At 55.2% G+C, this 21,514-nt stretch overlaps 2 protein-coding genes across 3 annotated transcripts; one reads left to right on the top strand and one right to left on the bottom strand.

Moving 5' to 3' along the window:
• Window positions 1-5,451: 5,451 nt before the first annotated feature.
• On the top strand, window positions 5,452-12,233 carry LGALS2 (galectin 2). Its single transcript, NM_001142842.1, has 4 exons — window positions 5,452-5,482; window positions 10,002-10,084; window positions 11,647-11,806; window positions 11,976-12,233. Exons 1-4 carry the CDS (start codon window positions 5,477-5,479, stop codon window positions 12,120-12,122), a joined length of 396 nt encoding a protein of 131 aa, NP_001136314.1. The 5' UTR covers window positions 5,452-5,476; the 3' UTR covers window positions 12,123-12,233.
• A 65-nt stretch (window positions 12,234-12,298) lies between these two features.
• On the bottom strand, window positions 12,299-21,051 carry CDC42EP1 (CDC42 effector protein 1). Of its 2 annotated transcripts, none has more exons than XM_013997533.3 (3): window positions 21,004-21,051; window positions 15,376-16,144; window positions 12,299-14,057 (listed from the first exon to the last, which is right to left on the bottom strand). In XM_013997533.3, exons 2-3 carry the CDS (start codon window positions 15,836-15,838, stop codon window positions 13,390-13,392), a joined length of 1,131 nt encoding a protein of 376 aa, XP_013852987.2. In that variant the 5' UTR covers window positions 15,839-16,144; window positions 21,004-21,051; the 3' UTR covers window positions 12,299-13,389. The 2 variants fall into 2 exon arrangements, with proteins under 2 accessions (XP_013852987.2, XP_003481602.2); XM_003481554.5 differs by lacking the exon at window positions 21,004-21,051 and adding an exon at window positions 20,584-20,699.
• Between the last annotated feature and the right edge of the window lie 463 nt (window positions 21,052-21,514).

The raw sequence follows: 21,514 nt of genomic DNA on the forward strand, positions 1-21,514 counted from the left end.
TCACAGCAACACTGGATCTTTAACCCCACGGAACGAGGCCCAGGATCAAACCCGTGTCCTCATGGATACGGGTCTGTTTCATTACCACCGAGACACAACAGGAACTCTGAAAATGAGGTTTTGTTTTGGTTTGTTTTGGCTGCACCTGTAGTGTGTGGAAGATCCTGGGCCAGGGATTGAACCTAAGCCACAAGCAGTGACCTGAGCTATAGCAGTGACAATGCTGGATCCTTAACCTGCTGAGGTGAAGGTAATGATGATCCTAAGGTAAGGATGATAGAAGTTCCCGTGGTGGCTCAGAGGTTGTGGGTTCGATCCCTGGCCTTGCTCAGTGGGTTGAGGATCTGGCGTTGCTGTGAGCTGTGGTGTAGGTTGCAGACGTGGCTTGGATCTTGCGTTGCTGTGGCTCTGGTGTAGGCCATCAGCTACAGCTCCGATTCGACCCCTAGCCTGGGAACCTCCATATGCCGCGGGAGCGGCCCTAGAAATGGCAAAAAGACACACAAAAAAAGGGATAATGATGATGCTGAGACACTGGGGAACTCCTGAAAATGTTTTAATATATAACATGGATATATTGATTCAATGCAGTCCTAAAATATAATTAAATGTATTAAAAAATCTATAGATTTAATTATATAAAATATAATTTCTATAAAATATAATTAAATCTATGTGTGTGTTTATGTCGGTGTCTGTACATTTTTCTAATGTAGGAGGGGCCCCATGGAAGCAGAAGTACCTCAGGCTCATGATGGGGGGCCCTGGGAGCTGGCAAGGAGAATTTTCCCACAGGCCCGGGGCTCAGACTCAGCCACCAGGCAGAGGGGAGCGGCCTCCTCACAGCCAACACGGGTGGGGCACTGGGCTCCCGATGATAATTACAAATATTTTCTGTTAACTATTAACGAAGTGCAAGGCTTTATCTCCCTCAGTAATCACAGCACTTATGGCTCTCATTTTATGGAGGAGGAGACTGAAATCAGAGAGCTTAGACCCAAGGTTCTAGTCCTGTACTGTCTTCTAAGTGACATTGCAGAACCATCTCTGGCCCCAGGAAACTGGAACTTTCTAGAGCCTTCCATTGGGGTGTCATTATTTTCTAGTAGTGTCCTGTGCCTACACTTGTCTCCCACCTAGACTAGGCCTTTTCAAATCCTGGCTTTATTTTATACTGTTCTATGGAGGTCCCCAATCCCCTGATTTTTGGGTTTTTTTTGAGGGCTGCACCGGAGGCATATGGAAGTTCCCAGGCTAGGGGTCGAATTGGAGCTGTAGCTGCCGGTCTATACCACAGCCACAGCAATTCAGGATCCGAGCCGCGTCTGTGACCTTACTCCACACCACAGCTCACGGCAACGCTGATCCTTAACCCACTGAGTGAGGCCAGGGATCGAACCCGTGTCATCATGGATCCCAGTCAGATTTGTTTCCACTGTGCCACAACGGGAATTCCAACCCCATGTATTTGAATAATGTCTTTTGCGCTTGTGTTCCATGAGGGCAACCCTGTGGGGCCACCTAGGCCAGGTCACTTCAGAGGTGGACACATCAACAGCTTTGTTTGTTTGTTTGTTTTGTCTTTTTAGGGCTGAACCCACAGCATATGGAGGTTCCCAGGCTCGGGGTCTAAATGGAGCTGTAACTGCCGGCCTACCCCACAGCCATAGCAATGCCAGATCTGAGCCAAGTCTGTGACCTACACCACAGCTCATGGCAACACTGGATCCTTAACACACTGAGCGAGGCCGGGGATCAAACCTGCGTCCTCGTGGGTGCTCGTCAGTTTCGTTTCCACTGAGCTACGACGGGGTCTCCATCAGTAGCTTTGCTATGGCTGCTCCTCACCGTTGCCCCTCAGTGCAGCCCAGTAGTCAGCTGCACAATTCAGTGAAGGCAGATCTGGAAGGGTCCATCACAAAGTCCTGGGAACTTGCTTCTATAGCTGCTTTATTTGCTTAACACTGTACCATGAGCAAGGAACCACTGTGGCTGAAGATTTCCCAAAAAATATGGTTTTTGATGTCTGCATAATTGTTCATATCTATTTTTGTAACATCATTAAGTTAGCCAGTCCTGCAGTATTGATGTTTCACTTTCCAGCTCTTCCTCAATAATGATGTTGGTGATGTTTGCTATTCAGTAAATCAGTCCATAAATATTTATTAAGCATCTACTAAGTGCTGAGAATAACTTTCTGATCATCTGGCTTGAGTCAATGTAACCTTTGGAATACTGAGTAGAACATCTGAAAACCTATGGGAAGTGGCCAAAGTAGTAGGTAGAAGAAAATTCATAGCCTTAAGTACATTTATTAGTAAGAAGATGAAAAGTCAATGAACTAAACCTTTAACTCAAGAGGCTAGAGAAAAAGCAGTCAAAGAAGAAGTAAAACCTAGCATAGAAGCAGAAAGTGATGACAGAAAACTGGTTCTTTCAAAAAAAAAAAAAAAAGAAGTTCCCGTCATGTCTCAGCAGTAATGAACCTGATTAGTATCCATGAGGATGCGGGGTTCTTCGATACTTGGCCTCACTCAAAAAAAAAAAAAAATAAATAAATAAAAAATAAACACAACCTAGGAACTAAAATAAGAAACACATTTCTTACAGCTCCTGTGGGTTGGGAATCCAGACAGGACTTAGCTGGGGGCCTTCTGGCTCAGGATCTCTCACAAGGCTGCAGGAGAGGTGTTGGCGACACCAGCCATCCCAAGGCTCAAACGGGAGAAGATCCGCCACCACGTTTACTTGCACGGGTGTTGGCGGGGCTCAGGTTGGCTGGAAGCATCCGTTCCCAGGGCACAAGAGCTTTTCCATAGGATGACCCACAGCATGGCTCGCTTGCTCGCTTCCCCCAGAGCTGGGGCAGAGAGAGAGCGAGAATGAGAGTGTGGGGGAGCACGGTCCTTTGGTCACCGAATCTTCTAGCATTCCGTTCTAGAATTCTAGTATGCTATTAGAATCGAGTCACTGGATCCGCCCACGCTCAAGGGGAGCCAATTATACTCGAGTGAATACCAGGAGTAGGATCCTTGGGGGCCACCATACGGAGGGGTTAAGGTCACACTCCTCCTGGAGGTCAACTATTCTTTTTGCTGAGTGAGGGCGGTGTGACCTGCCTTGGCAGTCATCTGGGCAAGGGGGTGGCAGAGCAGGCAGGTTCTGCTACTTCTTAGTTATATAAGGCTGGTGAATCTTTGTTCCTCATCTGAAAAATGGGATAATAATAAAGATCATTTTCAGGAGTTCCCCGGTGCCTCAGTGGGTTAAGGATCCTGTATTGTCACTGCAGCCGCTCAGGTTGCTGCTGTGGTGTGGGTTCAATCCTTGGCCCAGGAATTTCTATATGCCACAGGTACAGCCAAAAAAAAAATCCCCTTCAGAATTGATTGAGTTTTTTTGTGATGAGGGCTAGAGAAAGTGCTTTGTAAAGTGTCAAATACCCCTTCAGAAGGCAGGCATTTTATTATTATTATTATTATTAATTTATTTTTTTTTTAGGGCCGAACCCGCAGCATATGGAGGTTCCCAGGCTAGGGGTCGAATCAGAGCTGTAGACGCTGGCCTACCCCACAGCCACAGCCGTGCCAGATCTGAGCCATATCTGTGACCTACACCACAGCTCATGGCAGCACTAGCCCCGAACCCACTGGGCAAGGCCAGGGATCGAACCTGCGTCCTCACGGATGCAGTCAGATTCGCCTCTGCTGCGCTACAAGGGGTGCTCCGGAAAGCAGGCATTATTAAGAGAACAAGGTTGGAGATGCACGTGTTGGTGATTGTCTTCTTCCCTTTATTAGTCTTTTAAAAATCCTTAAGGTAAAATACAGATACAGAACGGCACACCCTTCATAAATGCGGTCGTGTTGTCCTGGCTTTAAACCAGGGCCTTTCTAAGCTCTTCGGGGCACTTTCCAAAGCCTTCTTCAGTGAGCTCAGGTTACTACTACGATCAGAAAAAAAGCACCTCTACAATGGGTAGTTTCTGTTGATTAGAGACTTTCTGTGTGTAAAGCACTTTAAAACTCCTTATCTTGCTTGGATTTTACAATGGTCTTGGGAGAAAGATCAAGGAGGGATCAATTTCCTTGAGGGTAAAATAAGGAAATCAGTCTCCTCTCGGGACCCGCAGGGGACTGAAGGTGGTGCCCTCTGTCAGTGCTGGGCAGTGAGCCACCTGCCAGCTCCTGGCACGGAAGGGGCCTCAGCAGGGCTGGCCTCCCAGCACCCCATCCGGAGTGGCAAGGGCCAGCTCTAAAGGAAAACCCTCTGGCTCATCAAACCAGGGCTCTAGAAAAATCCTACTTCTGGGAATCTGTCCTAAATACATTGCCATGATGCTGCCAAACTTTCGGTGCCAATACTTGAATGCTGCGGCCTTTTTATTTTATTTATTTTATTTTTTGGTCTTTTTTGCCATTTCTTGGGCCGCTCCCACGGCATATGGAGGTTCCCAGGCTAGGGGTCTAATCAGAGCCGTAGCCGCCGGCCTACGCCAGAGCCACAGCAACTCGGGGTCCGAGCTGCGTCTGCAACCTACACGACAGCTCACGGCAATGTCGGATCCTTAAGTCACTAAGCAAGGCCAGGGATCGAACCCGAAACCTCATGGTTCCTAGTCGGATTTGTTAACCACTGAGCCCTGACAGGAACTCCAATCCACGTATTGCTTTTAAAAGTTATATGTACAAGGGTTCCTGTTGTGACTCAGCAGTAATGAACCCAGCTAGTATCCACAAAGATTCCTGTTTGATCCCTGGCCTCGCTCCATGGGTTAAGGATCTGGCATTGCCGTGAGCTGTGGTGTAGGTCCCAGATGCAGCTCAGATCCTATGTTGCTGTGGCTGTGACCGGCAGCTGCAGCTCTGATTCAGTCCCTCGCCTGAGAACTTCCATATGCCTCGGCTTCGGCCCTAAAATCAAAAAAAAAAAAAAAAAAAAAAAAAAAGAAGAAGAAGAAGACAAACAAAAAATCTTATGTGTACCATCAGAAAAGTCATGGGTGAGGGGAGAAAACAAAAAACTCTCAAAATGAATCTGGACATCCTAGAAATACAGAGGTTTTCAAAGGAAGCCTCTCTGTTTAAGGATGAGAAAGCAGGGCTCAGGGACACTGGGTGGCCAGCCAAGCTCACACGGCTTGTGCTGGCTCCTGGTGCCCAGAATGGCACTGCTTCTGGGGTCACGTCCCCTAGGCCTCTGGGAGGAAAAGGAAGGTCGTGCTGGCGGGATGCCAGGAGGATGCTGTGGGCTGGGTGGGCTGGGCTGCGGTGAGGAGCCTTCTGCCTGTTTGTTCTGGGCACCAGGAGATGCGAGGGGAGAGACACCTGGCAGAAAGGACCAAAGTCCCTATTTATGGCCTTGGGGGAGTTAATGTGTAATATTCTAGGATATAAGCTGCACTGCGAGGCGGGACCCTGAGCCCAAACCTGCAGGAGCCACTGAAAGCGGAGAGCTGTCGTGAGGAGTTGCCACCATGTCGGTGAGGATGCTGGCTCCCCTGCCACCCACTTTGTCCCGCCCTCTGTGCCCTCGCCTGAGTTGGGGCGGGGTGGGTGCTGAGGGAAAAGCACGGCTGCCCCCAGGGCCTCAGTTTCCCCATCTGTATAGTGGGGAGGTTGGATGGATCATCTCCACAGCTCTTTAACAGCTGGGTCCTCTGCTCCCCCTGGCACCTCTGAGCCCATCTCTTTTCCCGCTCTAGCCTCAGTTTCCTCATCAGTGATATTAATCTCAGCAATAATAATAACTGCTAACATCTGTGGAGCTTTATAAAGATGGAGAAACTGGGACTTGAAGATAAACGTGGATTTCCCATCGTGGCGCAGTGGAAACGAATCCGACTAGGAACCATGAGGTTGCGGGTTCGATCCCTGGCCTCGCTCCGTGGGTTAAGGATCCGGCATTGCCGTGAGCTGTGGTGTAGGTCGCAGACATGGCTCACATCTGGCATTGCTGTGGCTGTGGCGTAGGTTGGCAGCTGTAGCTCTGATTTGACCCCTAGCCTGGGAACCTCCATACGCTGCAGGTGCGGCCTTAAAAAAAAAAAAGTCAAAAGACAAAAAAAAAGAAGAAGAAGAAGAAGAAGAAAAACGTGCCCAAGATCACAATCTGTAAATTGCTGGGGGCTGAGTCGGTGTTTTTGGAGGTCTGTGGCTGATTCTTTGATTCCAAATCCTGCTCTGCCATAACCTGCTGCGTGGCTTTGGACTGGTCACTGTCCCTCTCTGAGCACCAGTCTATCACATCTGGGGGACAGGATCGCAGACAGCATCTTCTGAGGACTGAGAGGTGTTTGGGTTTCCTACGTCTGTGCAACAGATTTATCCCCCAATAGTCTTGGCGCCTTGAGTCTGACACCCAGGTGTTGGGTGGGGCCTGGCTCCTCTGAAACCTCTGGGGAAGGATTCTTTCTTGTTGCTCCCAGGCTCCTTCGGTTGCCAGCAAACTGTGACGCTCCTTGGCTTGTAGCTGTATCATTCCAACCTTGGCCTCTGCCTTTGCAAGGACTTGTCTGTGTTTCTGAGTCCAAATTCCCCTCTTCTATTCCTTTTTCTTCTTCTTTTTTTATTTTTACAGCCTCACCCATGGCACATGGAAGTTTCCAGGCTAGGGAGCTGCAGCGGAAACCTACACCACAGCCACAGCAACACTGGATCCAAGCCGCATCTGTGACCTACACTGAGTTTGAGGCAACGCCGGATCCTTAACCCACTGAGGCTAGGGATTGAACCCAAATCCACATGGACACTCTGCTGGGTTCTTAACCCACTGAGCTGCAACGGGAACTCCATTTCCCTCTTCTCATAAGGACATCAATCACTTTGGACATAGAGCCCACCCGAAACCACTACTACCCTGTCCTAACTTGACCCCATCTCCAAATAGGTCACATTCACAGGCTCAAGGAGGACATGCTTTTGGGGGACGCTATTCAAGTCAGCGCAGGCAGGAGGCGGGGTGTGCCTGGAGGGTCCAGCGTGGAAAGCCGGCTGCTCCCCGCCCCCTGCCCCTCAGCGAGGACCTTTGCGTCCAGAGACTTTGCTGACTTTCTCCTTCTCCTGGTTGTCCCCTTTCTCTCCTTCTGCTTCAGAGACCACCTAGTCCACATCTCCTATTAAAATGGAGAGGGGGTTCTCTTGTGGCGCAGCAGAAATGAGTCTGACTAGTATCCATGAGGACTCGGGTTCAATCCCTGGCCCTGCTCAGTGGGTTAAGGATCTGGCATTGCCATGAGCTGTGGTGTAGGTCACAGATGCGGCTCGGATCCTGGGTTGTGGTGGCTGTGGAGTAGGCCAGCAGGTGCAGCTCTGATTCCACCCCTAGCCTGGAAACTTCCATATGCCACAGGTGTGGTCCTAATGAATAAAATAAAATAAAATAAAATAAAATAGGGAGGGAGTTCTCTTGTGGTGCAGTGGGTTGGGGATCAGGGATTGTCACTGCAGCAGCTCTGGTCACTGCTCTGGTGCAGGTTCGCTCTCTGGCCTGGTAACTTCCACATGCCACAGCGAGGCCAAAAAAAAAAAAAAAAAAAAGATGGGGAGACGGAGGTTCAGAAAGGGGCACAGCTGGCCCCTAGTCATTGGGCCAGTTAGGGGAGAGCTGGCACCAGACCCTGACCACTGACACCTGTCCCACCCCGTACCCCAGCTTTGCTTCTTTGGGAGGGACTGGACAACCTCCTCGAGTGGTAAGCTCTTTGTCTATCAGGGAGAGGCTGAAGGAGAATTTGAATCCTGTTTGTCTGGTGATCCAGCTGTTACATGAAGCACTGAGCAGAGGGATTAGGCCTCCTGCCCCTGAGCCCCACTTTCTCTAAGGCAGAAGATTTTTTTCCCCCCAGGGGGCATTTGGCCACATCTGGATAAATTTTGGGTTGTCACAGCTTGGGGGGAGGGTGCAATTGGCATACAGTAGAAAGAGATCAGAGATGCTGCTCAACCTCCTACGACACACAGGACAGTCCCGCAACACAGGATTATCCAGCCCAAATGTCAGGGGCACCCAAGCCTGGAAACCCCAGCTCTGAAGCATCACAGGGTCTGACACGACATTATGCTCCACTCTCCTGGGTGAAGCATGGCTGTATATACACATATATTGCTTTTTAGGGCTGCACCCTCGGCCTATGGAGGTTCCCAGTTGAGGAGCTGAATCAGAACTACAGCTGCCGGCCTGCACCACAGCCACAGCAACTTGGGATCCGAGCTGCGTTTGCGACCTACACCACAGCCCATGACAATGCCAGATCCTTAACCCACTGAGCAAGGCCAGGGATCGAACCCGCAACCTCATGGTTCCTAGTCGGATTTGCTTCCGTTGGGCCACAACGGGAACTCTGTCTTTTTATATTTTTTTAATTTCATTTTATATTTTTGGCCACATCCACAGCATGTGGAAGTCCCCAGGCCAGGGATTGAACCTGCGCCAGAGCAGTGACCCGAGCCACAGCAGTGACAATGCCAGATACCCAACTGCTGGGCCACCAAGGAACTCCCTAGGGCTGCTTTTTATTTTTTCTACATTTTTAAATTATGTATTCATTTCTTACTACTCTTATTATTATTAATATTTTTCTTTTTTGGCCCCCCTGTGGCATATGGAGTTCCTGGGCCAGGGATCAGATCTGAGCCATAGTTTCCATCTGCGCCTCAGCCGCCTGAACGCCGGATCCCAGGCCATCCTTTTAAAAGACACCGCCTCCTGGAGAACCTGTGTTCGAACTGGCTGATCGCTTCCCTCTTGCTTCGTCATGGAAGGAGGCGCTGCCAGCAGGGGAGTATCGATCCTGCCCCCACGGATACTGCCCTTGACTTTGGCAAAGCACCTCGGTCGCAGGAATTGGTTCAGGGCTTCCCAGGTGTGCTCCTTCCAAAAAAAAACCAAACAGGGAAGAGAAACTGCACAGTGTAAGTGCATTCTCCCGTAAAGCTCTAAATCTGCCTCCTGTGTGGCCCAACCTCACACCCTCCAGTTGTGGGTGTGAAAATTGGTCATTTTCTTGGGCTTGGGAATGAGCTTTGAAAACCCAGCTTCAAGAGCCTCCCTTTCAATCATCGTGAAGTTGTGGGAACTCCTGCTGTGTGGAACTTCAGGCCCCGCCGAGATCCTATGGAAAAATAGGAGGCAGAAGATTACTGTAAAAACAACAAGTCAGCATAATGACGACAGCGCCTCGATTTCCTTTCAGTCTGTGCCAAGCCTTATTCAGGGGCGCGCTCGTCCTTCCAACCAGCCCAAAGTGGGTACTGTTAACCTCAGGACACCCAACAGCATTAGTGGGCACTTGAAATAAATCAAATTAGCCCATTTTATAGATGTGGAAAATGAGGTTAGGAGAGGGACTTTTTTTTTTTTTTTTTGGCTGCGCCCGAGGCACATGGAACTTCCCGGGCCAGGGATTGAACCTGCGCCACAAGAGCGACCTGAGCTGCAGCAGTAACAAGGGCAGGTCCTCAACCTGCTGAGCCACCAGGGAACTCCTAGAGGGACTTTGATAGACATGTTCAGACATGTAACTCATGGAGTTTTATGGATGCTCGGTTTGGGATGGGCCAGGACCTGCCTGAGCTACAGTCATTTTCTGTGCCTGGTGCGCTTCTGTTTGTGCAAGAACTAGGCACACCCTTGTTTGGGGGATCCTGCTGTGGACAGCGTGCCTCATCACATGAACACATTTGTGAACAGCGAGGTCAGCAATCACTCTACCCATTTCATAGATGGGCAGACTGAGGTTCCTCAGCTGGAATGTCTAGATCCAGCTGTTCTAGTCAGTCTGGGGTGGATGAGAGCGAAGGCATATGGGCAAGAGGGGGCTCTGGGCTCTTTCCCTGCCCAGCTCAGTGCCCTCATGAGGGCAGAGGGAGGGTGAGGCCTGTGGCCGGGTGGGGACGGGGTGATGCTGGTGAGTGGGCTTCACTAGCAGCAGCGCACTGGGCACATGTGTGACCGATTTGTATGGGATGTGATTTTTGCCGGATGTTTCTCTGTTGGCACAGGGGAAAGTTGAGATTATGAACATGGACATGAAGGTGGGGAAAACCCTGAAGATCAAGGGCAAGATCGATGATGACGCTGATGGGTGAGCCAGCGGGAGGGCAGGCGGGGCGGGAGGGGAGGAGGACTGCCCCCAGTCCTGGGATGGGCTGGGAAGGTGGGGACGGCCAGGGCAGCCTTGCGAAATGGTCGGACCCTGAGAGCGACCTCAGGCCAGGGGGCCTTCTGGACATTCTTGCTCGCTTTCACGCCCCTCCCGCACCTCTGCTGGCCCCTCTCCTGTTAGGGCCTGTCTTCACATCGAGGCTGGGTTTGGGGAGCTTCAGCATTCATAAAGGACGCCGTATGTGCCATTCCCCGGCCCGACAGACACTGAAGCAGCAGGTGGATATATCCCAGACATCGTGCCCAGTCCTCTGTGGATCAGGTGTCTCTACTGAAGGCCCAAACCCTCAGGGACGCCCCTCTCATGACCCAGCTGAAGGGCCAGAGGCCAGCCTTTCACACACATTAAACCAGGGACAGCCACCAGGGGGTGCCAAGTGGTCTCATCTGCTTTCTCTCCCTTTGAATCAGGTGCAGCTCTCCTCCCCAGCCTTGGGCCCTCCTGTGTGCAGAACAAAGTCAGCATTCCTGGGGAGGGATCTTCACCCACGTTTGGTGGGGGAGGGGCAGGAAGCTGCTTGGCTTCTCACGGCAGAAGCCGAGAGAAAAGTCACCCTTTTCTCCTACTTGGGTCCCTCAAGGCTGCAGAAATGTGGGATACCTCTGGTCTGAGACCTCCCAAGGAAGGCGCCCCATGACTCAGAATGTCCCACTAAGGGCTCTGAAGGGCTAATCCAGGCTCCAGTAGTGATCCTGCCAAGAGAGCACAAAACTCCTGATTGCATACTTCTAATGACAGGGAGCTCACCACTTCAGGTGTATGACTTTTTTTTGGTCTTTTTTGTCTTTTTAGAGCCACACCCGGACATATGGTGGTCCCCATATGCTAGGTGTCAAATTGGAGCTGTAGCCGCGGGCCTACACCACAGCCACAGCAACGCGGGATCTGAGCCGCATCTGCAACCTACACCACAATTCACGGCAGCGCTGGATCCTTAGCCCATTGAGCAAGGCCAGGGATCGAACCTGCATCCTCATGGATACTAGTCGGGTTTGTTAACTGCTGAGCCACGATGGGAACTCCCGTATGACTTTTTTTTTTTTTTTTTGGCTGCACCCGAAGCATGTGGAAGTTTCTGGGCCAGGAATCAAACCTGTGCAGCAACCGGAGCCACTATAGTGACAATGCCAGATCCCTTAACCTGCTGCATTACAAGGGAAACCCCTGGTGTATGACCATTTATGGCCGGACTTAATAGGTCTTCAGATAGCTAAGCGATTCTTTCCTCCAGGATAGACACCTTCAGTTCCTGAATGTCACTATTACCCTCCTGTCCAAAGCCTCGGTCTGTGCTCTCCATGGAATGTGATCCTCCAGTGCCAAGTCTGATCAAGTTGTCACCTCCCTTGTTTTAAGGCATAGACCTCAATTAACACAACCTTGGTGATTCTTCCAGCTTGTGGTCAACCAAGATCCTGTGACCCAAGTTGCTTTACCGAGGGCTGGCCCCTTATTCACACCTGTTCCTCCCTCCCCTGCAGCTTTGTCATCAACCTGGGCCAGGGGACAGACAAACTGGCCCTGCACTTCAACCCACGTTTCGGTGAATCCACCATCGTCTGCAACTCACGGGATGGCAACAGTTGGGGGAAGGAGCAACGAGACAGTCACATGTGCTTCAGCCCAGGGTCAGAGGTCAAGGTGAGGTCAAAGGGAAAGGGGCCAGAGGAAGATATCAAGGGGGAGGGAGCCCAGATGGTACGGAACCCTAGCCTAGACATGTGCCAGGACAGTTTGAGCCACCAGGCACTGCCCGGGCCCCTTTTCAGGGCGTCCCCTGCTCTCCTTGATGCCCTCCCTCCCACCGCAGCTCATCGTGACCTTCGAGGAGGATGGATTCAAGGTGAAGCTGCCAGACGGGCACCAGCTGACCTTTCCCAATAGGCTGGGCTACAGCCACCTGAGCTACCTGAGCGTGCAGGGCGGGTTCAACATTACCTCTTTCAAGCTAGACTGAGGGCCGAGCCGGGCCAGATTGCAAGTTCCCAGAGCGGATGCCTGAGCCCAAGCCGCCTCCAGCCACGGGGGCCCAGCCGCCCTCGGTCCTGGGTTCCTACCTGCTGTTCCTAAGCCTCCGCCTTCATTCCCCTCCCCCAAGGCCAAGAACCAAAAAAAGAACCCGCCTTTCGAGTCTTTCTGGTGGTAGGAACTGTGATGTTTCCACTATTTTAATGCTCCCAGCATCCTTAGGAAACAGACAAGAAAACGGGGGCACCACGTCCCAGGACTGCCACGTGGGGGTTGTGCACGTAAACACCTTGAAGCCACCACTCCTGGCTGCCTGTCCCCTTTTGTCACCAGGGCAAGTGCCAAGCTGCCCTGAGGGATTCTGGTTCCAGGCACCTGGGTCAGGGGCTGTTCCCGGAACTGCAGATAAGGGCTCCCACCTGGCCTCTTATCGCAGGGACATTCATTCCAGCCTGGTTACTCAATTACCCCCCGCCTCGGCCCCTCCTCTCATTGGGAGCCCTGTGTGTGGGTGTGGGAGGGGGTGTGGGTTGGGGGCGGTTCTTGGCTTTCCAATCCCAGGACTGAGGGTATTCGAGCAGGTGGAGCTGACACTATGCTCTGAGCTCCTCAAGCATCTTGAAGGACAACTTTTTATCAAAAAAGCCTTTTTTAATCGGGTCCCAGAGGCAGGTCTGGGGTGCACACAGGAAGGTGGCGTTTCACCTGCTCTGAAGTCACACCTGATTTTCTTCTCTGAGGCTTCTGGGACAAGTAGGGGTGGCGGTGGGAGTATTGGGGCGGCAGCCTGAGCGAGGGCTGCGGCTCTCAGGCAGGTGATGGCGACCCTGCTGGGGGCAACTCCAGGATGAGCTGGGGCACGCGGTCCCTTTGGGAGAGGAGACAAAGGCTCTGTGTGGTGTGCTCCCCAGCCCCCATCCGTGGAGGGCAGCTTTCTCCGCACAAAGGCTGCCCTGTGAGGCTGGCCCTCCAGCTGGTGGGGGTGGCATGGGGTGGAGGTGGCCCCAGGGAATGGCTACTGGGTCCAGAGTGGCAGTGGGGCAAGGGTTGGGCGGGGGGAGGAGGTGGAGAGGCAGGTCAGCCCAGCAGGACCCAGGAAAACACTGGGGGCCTGGAACAAGCTTGGTCTCCTCTGGCCTCCCTCCCATGTCTGGCCTGCAGAGGTGAGGAGGGATCTAGGACCCGCCTGGCAGGTGAGGGGCTGGCTCTGCACCTGGGCTGTCCATAGGCAGTGCCCGGAGCCCGTGCCCAGCGGCTCACACCTTGACCTCATCATCCTCCTCAGCATCAGCGAACTCGAAGGTGTTGGCTTGCACCGTGCTGGGCACGGGGGCCCTGCTGCCTGCCTGGGCTGCCCCCCACTCGTCGTCCAGGCTCTCCCAAGAGGACTGGGCCTGGGACAGCATCCCCACTGGCTCCCGCCGAGCATCCACCTCAGGGTAGTGGCGGCTGCTGCTTTGGCTGCCACCCCAGCCTGCTCCCCAGCGCCGGCCAGGGGCCATGTCAGCAGGTGCTGGGGGATGCTCTCCTACTGGACTGGCCCTGGCCTCAGCCACTGAGCCCAACCTAGCAGTTACCCCATTGGGGCAGTGTCCACGGGGTGGGGGGCTTGAGGCAGGGCCTGAGGGCTTTCCCAGAGGGGACAGGGGGGTTGCAGCTGGGGCCGGGGGATTTGCAGCTGGGGCTGGGGAATTTGCAGCAGGGGCTGGGGCTGGGGTCTCAGCCGCAGAGGCTTCTGAGAGGCTCATGACCCCCAGCATCTCACTGAGGAGAGAGGGCCCAAGGTCGAGGTCCAGGCGGAAGGACAGGAGGGAGTCAGAGCGGCGAAGCTCAGGCTCAGAGGGGAAGGAGTTCTCACGGTCTCGGTCACGAGGCTTTTCTGGACGAGACAGGCGGGAGATGGTGCAGAATCCAGAGTCCAGGCCTGGAAGACAAATAGGGACCAGGGTCATAGCTAGGGTCCCTAACCAGGAATTGGGAAGGGGAGAGCCAGGACCCACCCCAACTTGCTATGTGGCCTTTGGCAAACTACCCCCCCATCTGGCCTCCCATCTTTCCAAGACAGTGAAGCCGTAATTCCTTGTGTGATCTTCCTGACAGTCTTGGAAATCTTCATTCTCATTTTGCAGATGAAGAAAGTGAGGCTCAGTCTGGGACGAGGGGAAGGGCTTGCCCAGAGCCAGAGTCTGAGGGGCTGGAACCAAACCTGGAGCTCAAATCTCCCGATTCTCAGCTCCGACCATGAACTTGCATAACCCCTGGTCCCCTGCCTTGACAATGGCCCACGGCTGCGGGTAAACCCACAGCACATGGGCTGGTTTGTGGGCACAGGGATGGAACCAGCAGCCAGAGTCTGACTGCATAGAGAGATCAAGACCCCAAGGGCAGGCAAGTGGGCTCCAAAAGTCCTCTGTCCCAGCCCCCGGCTCCGGGACCATCAGGCCTGAGACACAGTGGGGGTGGGGACTGTGGACCAGCCCTCAGTGGGATTCCCTTGCCCCTGGTGCTGGGGAGACGTGCAGGGCAGGGAATGGCCACCAGGTGGCAGCAGGGGCCCCAGTTCCCAGGCGCGCTTTCCAGAGGCGCCAAGGGAGCCCTGCTACTCTCGACCTTGCAAAAGGGCCTCTCTCTGGCTTCTGTCCACGTGAGTGGTTTTCCAAATTTGTGGAGTTACAGGAACCTCTGTTCAAACAACAATACAGCAACAGCTCCCGTGTCCTGAGCACCCAAAATGCGCCAGGTTCTGGGCCATTCCAGAGGTGTGTGTCATCTCACTGAGTCTTAGCAATGACCCCAAGGGACCCATTCATGACACAGGCCAGGACCTGACTTTCCAGTGGTCAACCGGCTCCCTGGAAATCAGGCGGGACCAGAATCTGAATCTAGAGCCCTGGCTCTTGGTCTCCCCACTACATCATCTGACGCCAGGAGGCTGCTTGCACGGAAGGGGGCTGGAGGGGGTGGGCTGTCCTAGCTGAGGGACCCGGAGAGGGAGAGGCAAGTTGGGGACAGGAAGAGCTCAAACCCCATCTTCCCACGCCTCTGCCTCAGTGTGTTTAGGGGAGTGGGCTGGTTCCCATGCTGTGACCCCCTCCTCGCCATCCAGGATCTGGGGTTTGCACCTGACCTTCCTGAAGATCAAGCTACTGCAGAGAAAAGAGCCCACTTGGGGCTTGGCTGAACCCAAGAACCCCCGGGTTTCAGCCTTGAAAAAACGGGTGGATGGCGGCCCAGGCCCTCACCGTAACTGGAGTGGCCGTCCGTGGAGGTGGCGGGGCTGCGGTCAAAGCTGAGCTTGCCCACCACGAGGCTGTCGTAGGCGGCCTGGTTGAGCTGAGGCAGGGAGATGGCGTTCTTGATGATGGGGGAGACGGCGGGCGGAGCCGGCGACGGCGCGGGCGGGGAAGCCATTCGCCGCGGCGGTGCCCCCACCCTCCGCATCAGCTGCAGCTTCTTGGCCAGGAAGTTGCGGGGCGAGCGGTGGGTGCCCCCGGAGCTGCCACCGTGGTTGCTGAGGAAGGAGGTGTCGCCGAAGACGTCCCCGCCGCGGCCCACGTGCATGGTGTGGCGGAAGTCCCCGAGGGGGGGGCTGATCATGTCCGCTGTCAGCCGTCTCTTCCCCTGCGAGCTGGACACCCAGCCCACGGGCGAGAGCTTGCCCAGGCTCATGGCCGGGGTTCCTCCGGCCCCCTGGGGACCCGGCATCAGCTCTGGCAGTTCACCACTGCTGGTCCATGCCCTCCTGGGGCTTGGGGAGGGCGGTGGGCTGGGCTAAGGGTCCAGTTCTTGGCTCCCTCCTTCTTGGTGGAAGGGGGTGGATGGAGGTGGCCCCTCTGCTCTCCTAAGGCGCTGACCCCAAATGCTGAGGCTATGGGGGGTCCATGGCTTGTCTCTCCCTGCGGCTTGGCTCCCAGCCCCGTGGAAGCAGCTGTAGCTGTTCTGTCCAAGAACAGAGAAGGCGCCCAATGTGCCTCGAACTGGGACAGCCCCCCTCCTGCCCAGGGTGGAGACCTAAAAGAAAGAGAGAAAAGTGGTGGGAGGCCTGGAGACAGCCGGGGTCCAAATAAAAACAGCTAAAGAGACCAAATGATGGAGACAAAATGCTGAGCAGACCCACGAGGAGGACACTTGCTGCCTGGTTCCAGGTATAGGAAATTTCAGAACAGGCGAAACAAAACAAGAGTGATCAAGGAGTTCCCGTTGTGGCTCTGCGGGTTAAGACCCTGACTAGGATCCATGAGGACATGGGTTTGATCCATGACTGTGTTCAGTGGGTTAAGGATCCGGTGTTGCTGTGAGCTGTGGTGTAGGTCGCAGACGTGGCTCGGATCCCTCATTGCTGTGGCTGTGGTATAGGCCGGCGGCTACAGTTTGGATTAGATCCTTAGCCTGGGAACCTCCATGTGCCGTGTGTGTGGCCCTAAAAAGACAGGGAACAAAAAAAAAAGTGATGGAGATTGGAATTGTGGTTGCCTTTGAACAGGTATAGACTGGGAGAGGCCATGAATGAAGTGCCAATAGCTTATCATCACGCATTTAGCCCAGCCAACAGCCCCGGGGGCGGAGGGAGACCCCATAGAGGAGAAAGAGGCTCAAAGAAGCCAGGGGACTTGCCCAAGGCTACACAGCAGACAATGTGGAAGCAGAGCCCCTGACCTTGAGCCCTTAGCTACACTGCCTCCTGCTGGCGGGTTGAGTAGTATGTCACCTCCCTTCTCTGTGGGTTAAATTGTTTTCCACTCAAGAGAGATCCGGAGGGAGGAGGTGCCTGGCATAAGCTTTATGAACCGCTGTGTAAACAGCCAGTGCAGAGGCCTCAGACCCTTCGCCTCCAAGGTACTTCCTGGAAAAAGGATTCTGTGGTCAAAAGTGGTTTTTCCAGCTGCCTACTACATGCCTGAGCGTATTCAAGGCTCTGAAAAGGCCCGCAGGAAAGAACGTGATTTTAGTTTTTTGAATTGATGTAAAGTCTTGTTACCAGCGACCGAGTTTGGGAAAGCGCTCGGCTGGTGCCAAGCGCTCTTCCTTGCCTCCGGCGCCCCCCCCCCCCCCCCCCCCCCCGTCCAATCCCTTCCCCTCCCTCCTCCCCAATCCCAGGCTTCGGCCTGCTCTCATCCCTTCTAGCATCATAGAAAGAGCCTGCTGGAGGACACCTATGAGCCTGGAATCCCACATCCTGTTTTTCTGTGTCCTCGGAGAGGCCAAGCTTGCTTAAGGTTACATCAAGAGAGCCAGGAGAGACATCAGCTCAGAGCTTCTGACTCATGTCGCCTTAACAGGCCCGTGGAGCCCCGTCTTGCCTCCCCGGATCAGCCACACACTTGGAAGGTGGGGCCACTGCCTGAAGTTCCCAGCCTCCCTTCCTCTCAGCGCTCAGCAAGGGCCAGGTCCCTATCCGTTTAATCACAGGAGTTCTTTGTGATACCTTCATGCCGAAGGCGTGACCTTGCCACCTCCATGTGAAGGTGGATGGAGGATTCGATGGCCTTCCAGTGTGACCTTGGTCAAGTCACTTACCACCACAGACCTGAGACCTGAGCTGATAAAAGCTGATAAGGATCCTTAACAAGAACACCTTGTCAACTTCAAAAAAAATTTTTCTTTTTTTTTTTTTTGCTTCCACCTCCAAGCCTAAAAATCTCCATACTGCCCTTCAAATGTGATTTGAAATTCAAAAGAGGTTAAATAACAAGATAAAAACAAAGAAGGCAATAAAACAAAGCTTGCTTTGTTTTCGGGCTACATTCCCTTCCCACCAGCTCCTCCCCCTACCCCGACTCCTCCCCCTGGGGGGGGGCTCTGAATCATCCCTCTCCCTGGCATCCCGGGCACCAAGCAGCCCCCACCAAGCAGCCCTCTTGGAATGTTTGCTGAAGTTACGAAGCGCTCTGCCGTCGGCCAACCACTACATGATGTCACCCGATTCTCCGACAGCCCCGAAAAGCTGGAGGGTTAGCCCATTTTATAGGAAGAGTCAAGGCCCGGAGAGAAGGAACTTGGCCAAGGTCACGTGGCAGGTACCTGGCACGGGCCAGGTTTCCCTGCTTTGCAGAGAAGAGGACTGAATCTCGGGGCGGGGGGAGTTGAGAAGTGGGGAGGTATCCTTCTGAAATGCCATGGGGTGGGGGGGGACGGACATTGTGTCTGTCATGTGGTCACAGCTACCTTTCCCCAGCCCCCATCAGCTGTTTCTAGAAGCAGCCCCTCCTTCTGCAGAAGGGGCTCTGGCCCTCAACCAACCCCCGTGGCCACTGTGACTTGGACGACCAGTTACTGCCCCAATGTTGTGATGACCTCAGATGCCTCTGGGCATCTCCTAAAGACCTCCACCCCACCCACCCCTGAGACCTGCAGCGTTGTGGGGCCGAGGGCAGGGCACTGCTACTGGGGGTCTGTTTTTCCACGTGGAGAGCAAGAACAGCGTCAAAGGCAAGTCCTCTCCCAGGGGAACTGTAAGAGTGGGAGATGCCGGAATAAAACCCTCGGATCCCGAAGCGAGGCAGCCCTGTGTTCAAATCCAACATCTTACACTAGAACCTGGGGACCCCTGATGGCAGACTATTTGGCATGTGACCCTGATGGCAGAGTGCTGCTGGTGATCAGGTGTGCCGCCCGCACCACCCTCTCCCCAGGCCCTGGAGTAAAGCAGGGCTCTGGTTGTCCCGGAACATGGCCTATCTCCCCTACCCAGCCCAGGAACGCTACTTGCTAATGCTCACAAACACCCATTTCACAGATGTGAAAAACGAGGCACAGAAAGGGAACTGACTTGCTCCAGGTCAGAGCGCAAAAAAAGTAGCGTGGCTGGGAACCTGGCCAGGGTTCCACCAATGCGGGGTATGGGGGGTAGGGGTGAGAGATGAAGGCCACAGGGGCTTGGGGAAGAGCTGTTGGAGGCAGTGGCAGACGCCCAACTGCCAAGCTCAGAAGGGCAGGTCTGGGAGGCGGGGCACTCAGCTCTGCAGAGTCCGTGTCTGTGACTTGAGCTCGAGTGGCCGCCGTGCGGCCTCAGGGTCCCAGGAGTCCTGATGTTTACCCTCCAGAGGATGGTCAGGCCTGGGTACTTGGTAGGAGCTTACTCAATAGCGCTGATGGCCCCAAGGACAAGGTTTGGGGCGGAAGCAGAGACCGCACTGCCAGAGGCCCATAGGGGTCGCTGTGGAGGCACATGTGGTTGGAACAGGCCACAGCTGTCGGAGGGAGGAGGGGGAAGGGGGCAGAGGCCAGGCTGTGGCCGCGTGGGGGAGGCTGCACCCTAGCCCTCACCTAGGGGTCACCGATTAGCAGCACCAGCTCTCATCCTGGAGGCCACTCGCTGCCCAGAGCCCCGTTCCGCAAGCGTCCGGCTGGGTTTTAACACCACCCCTACCGCTGGACAGAGGGACCGTGTCTCGGTTAGGACCGCTCTGACCTTTTTTTAGGGGTTCACTCCCTGGGGGCTGCCTTCTCATGCCCTTCGAGTCCAGCCCCTTCGAGATGGGAACACGGAGGCCAGAAAGGATAGCAAGCTGTCTGCAGTGGCAGCAGAGACCCAGTTCTCAGGACTTCAAGGGGGAGAGTGGGAGGGAGCGCCGTGGGCCACAGGGGAGAAACGGGGAGGCGGGGGGAGATGCTTTTTGCCTCAACACCTCGAGTTGGAGCCAAATCAGCCTCTGACTCTGCGAGGCTGACTTGGCTTCGGCTGAGTCTCCCCCAGGCCTGGGTTCCGGTCCCTGCACCGCGACCCTCCATGCCCCCTCCCCTCGCTGTGGTGTCCCGGCCAGTCCCTTGGCCCCTCTGAGCCTCAGTGTCCCGATCCAGAAAATGGGCTTAAACCTCTTGACTCTCCCGTGGTTCCGCAAGACGAGAACAAGCTCGAGGGCCGTCGGGACTGGAAATCCGAGAGACTAGCTCGGAAGCACTCCCTCTGGGAGGTACGGGGTTAGAATGTGGAGGGTCGCTCCGCGGGGAAGGGGGCAGCCGGCTGCCTTGGCCGGAGGGGAACTGGACGGGATGACCTCATCCGCCGCTCCGGCCTGGAATGCGGCGGCTGGGGAGGGGGCTGGGTGCCTGGTCCATCTCCCCAGCGGTTCCCCCAACTTCCCGCTCTCCGCGCCGGCCTCGCCAAGGGGCCCGACATTCCGACGACACCGAGCCCCCTCCTCGTTCCTTCCCTTCCTTTCCCAGGGCAGGAAGGAGCGCAGACGGCCCTCGGCTCGCCCCCTCCTCCCGCGCGCCGCTTTACCTCCCAATTCTCTGCCCCCCTCCGCTCGCCTGGGACATTGCAAAACAACCCGAAAATTTGGAGCGTCCCCGCGCCGCTCCGGGCCGGCCTGTTGGCACCCCGGGCGCCTTTGGCAGGCTGGCCTCTCTTCCCTGCCCAGGCCCGGAGAGCCTAGAGGGGTGCCAAGTCCTGGCGGGCGTCCACGCCCACTTCGGGTTCGACGACCCGGGGGGCAGCTCGCGGTTACCTTCTCGAGCCCCGGGAGCGGGGGCTGAAGGGCGGACGCGGCGGCGGCGGCGGCGGCGGCGGCGGTGGCGGTGGCGCGTCCCGGCGCGCAGCCCTGGCGAGTGGCTGGGCCGGTCTGCGCCGCCCTGGCCGCGGGCTCCGCGGGCTGCCTCCCGGGGCGGGGGCGGGGTGTGGGCGCGCTCCCTCCTCCCGCCTCTCTCCTCCCGCCTGCGGGCGGGGCCGGGCCCCCGTCCCGGGCACCGATCACGCCGCCCGAGTGGCGGTGGCAAGAGCTGGCGGGGGAGCGGCGGGGGCGCCAGGTCCGGCTTTTGCCCGCTGCCCGGGGCAGGGGGAGCTAGAGAACGTGCGGGTCGCCAGGACGAGTTGACTCGGGTCCCCGTCTCCCAAGCCCTCTCCCTGCGTGGCCTTGCGGCGTCCTGACCTGCTAACTCTCGCTGCTGGGCACTCCAGGCGCTCCCTGCGGGACGTTGAGGAATCCGGAAGCCGGATCTCCGAGGCCGTGCATGGTAGAGACCGCCTTAGACCTTGAGTTCTACAAACTGGATGCCCACTCCGTTTCTCCCAACCCCAATGCCTTTCACTCCAGCACAGGTCCTGCGGGGGCCAGGACGCAGACTTAAGTCATACTGGGGCACAAGCCACTGGTGGAGTGGTGTGGTGTCGTGCTCAGGGCTGTGGACCTTAGACCCTAACAGCCCTGCTTCCTATCCTGTCTCGATTGCTACTTATCCTTTCTGCACCTCTGCTTTCCCATCTGTACAATGGGATAATGACAGTAGGCATCGGATGGTATGTTGTTAAGTGTTCTCTGCTGTGTCAGCACCTAGGAGGCTTGTTGAGCTAGTCCATGAGGTCACAGCTCAGGTGGATGGGTTCCGAAAGCTTTGCTGAACACCCCTCAACCCCACCCATGAGGGGCAGGGAATCGGCCA

Source organism: Sus scrofa, chromosome 5 (genome assembly GCF_054392235.1).
Source record: "Sus scrofa isolate SSC_HxYL_T2T_F1_AM1 chromosome 5, Sscrofa_HxYL_maternal_Yorkshire_Landrace_v2.0, whole genome shotgun sequence".
NCBI lineage: Eukaryota > Metazoa > Chordata > Mammalia > Artiodactyla > Suidae > Sus > Sus scrofa.

Coding starts and splice junctions, on each gene's coding strand:
- LGALS2 (NM_001142842.1), top strand. Junction 10,085..11,646: donor ATCGATGATGACGCTGATGG/GTGAGCCAGCGG, acceptor CCTCCCCTGCAG/CTTTGTCATCAACCTGGGCC. Junction 11,807..11,975: donor GCCCAGGGTCAGAGGTCAAG/GTGAGGTCAAAG, acceptor CTCCCACCGCAG/CTCATCGTGACCTTCGAGGA.
- CDC42EP1 (XM_013997533.3), bottom strand. CDS start 15,838: ATGCCGGGTCCCCAGGGGGCCGGAGGAACCCCGGCCATGAGCCTGGGC. Junction 14,058..15,375: donor GGACGGCCACTCCAGTTACG/GTGAGGGCCTGG, acceptor TTTGTCTTCCAG/GCCTGGACTCTGGATTCTGC.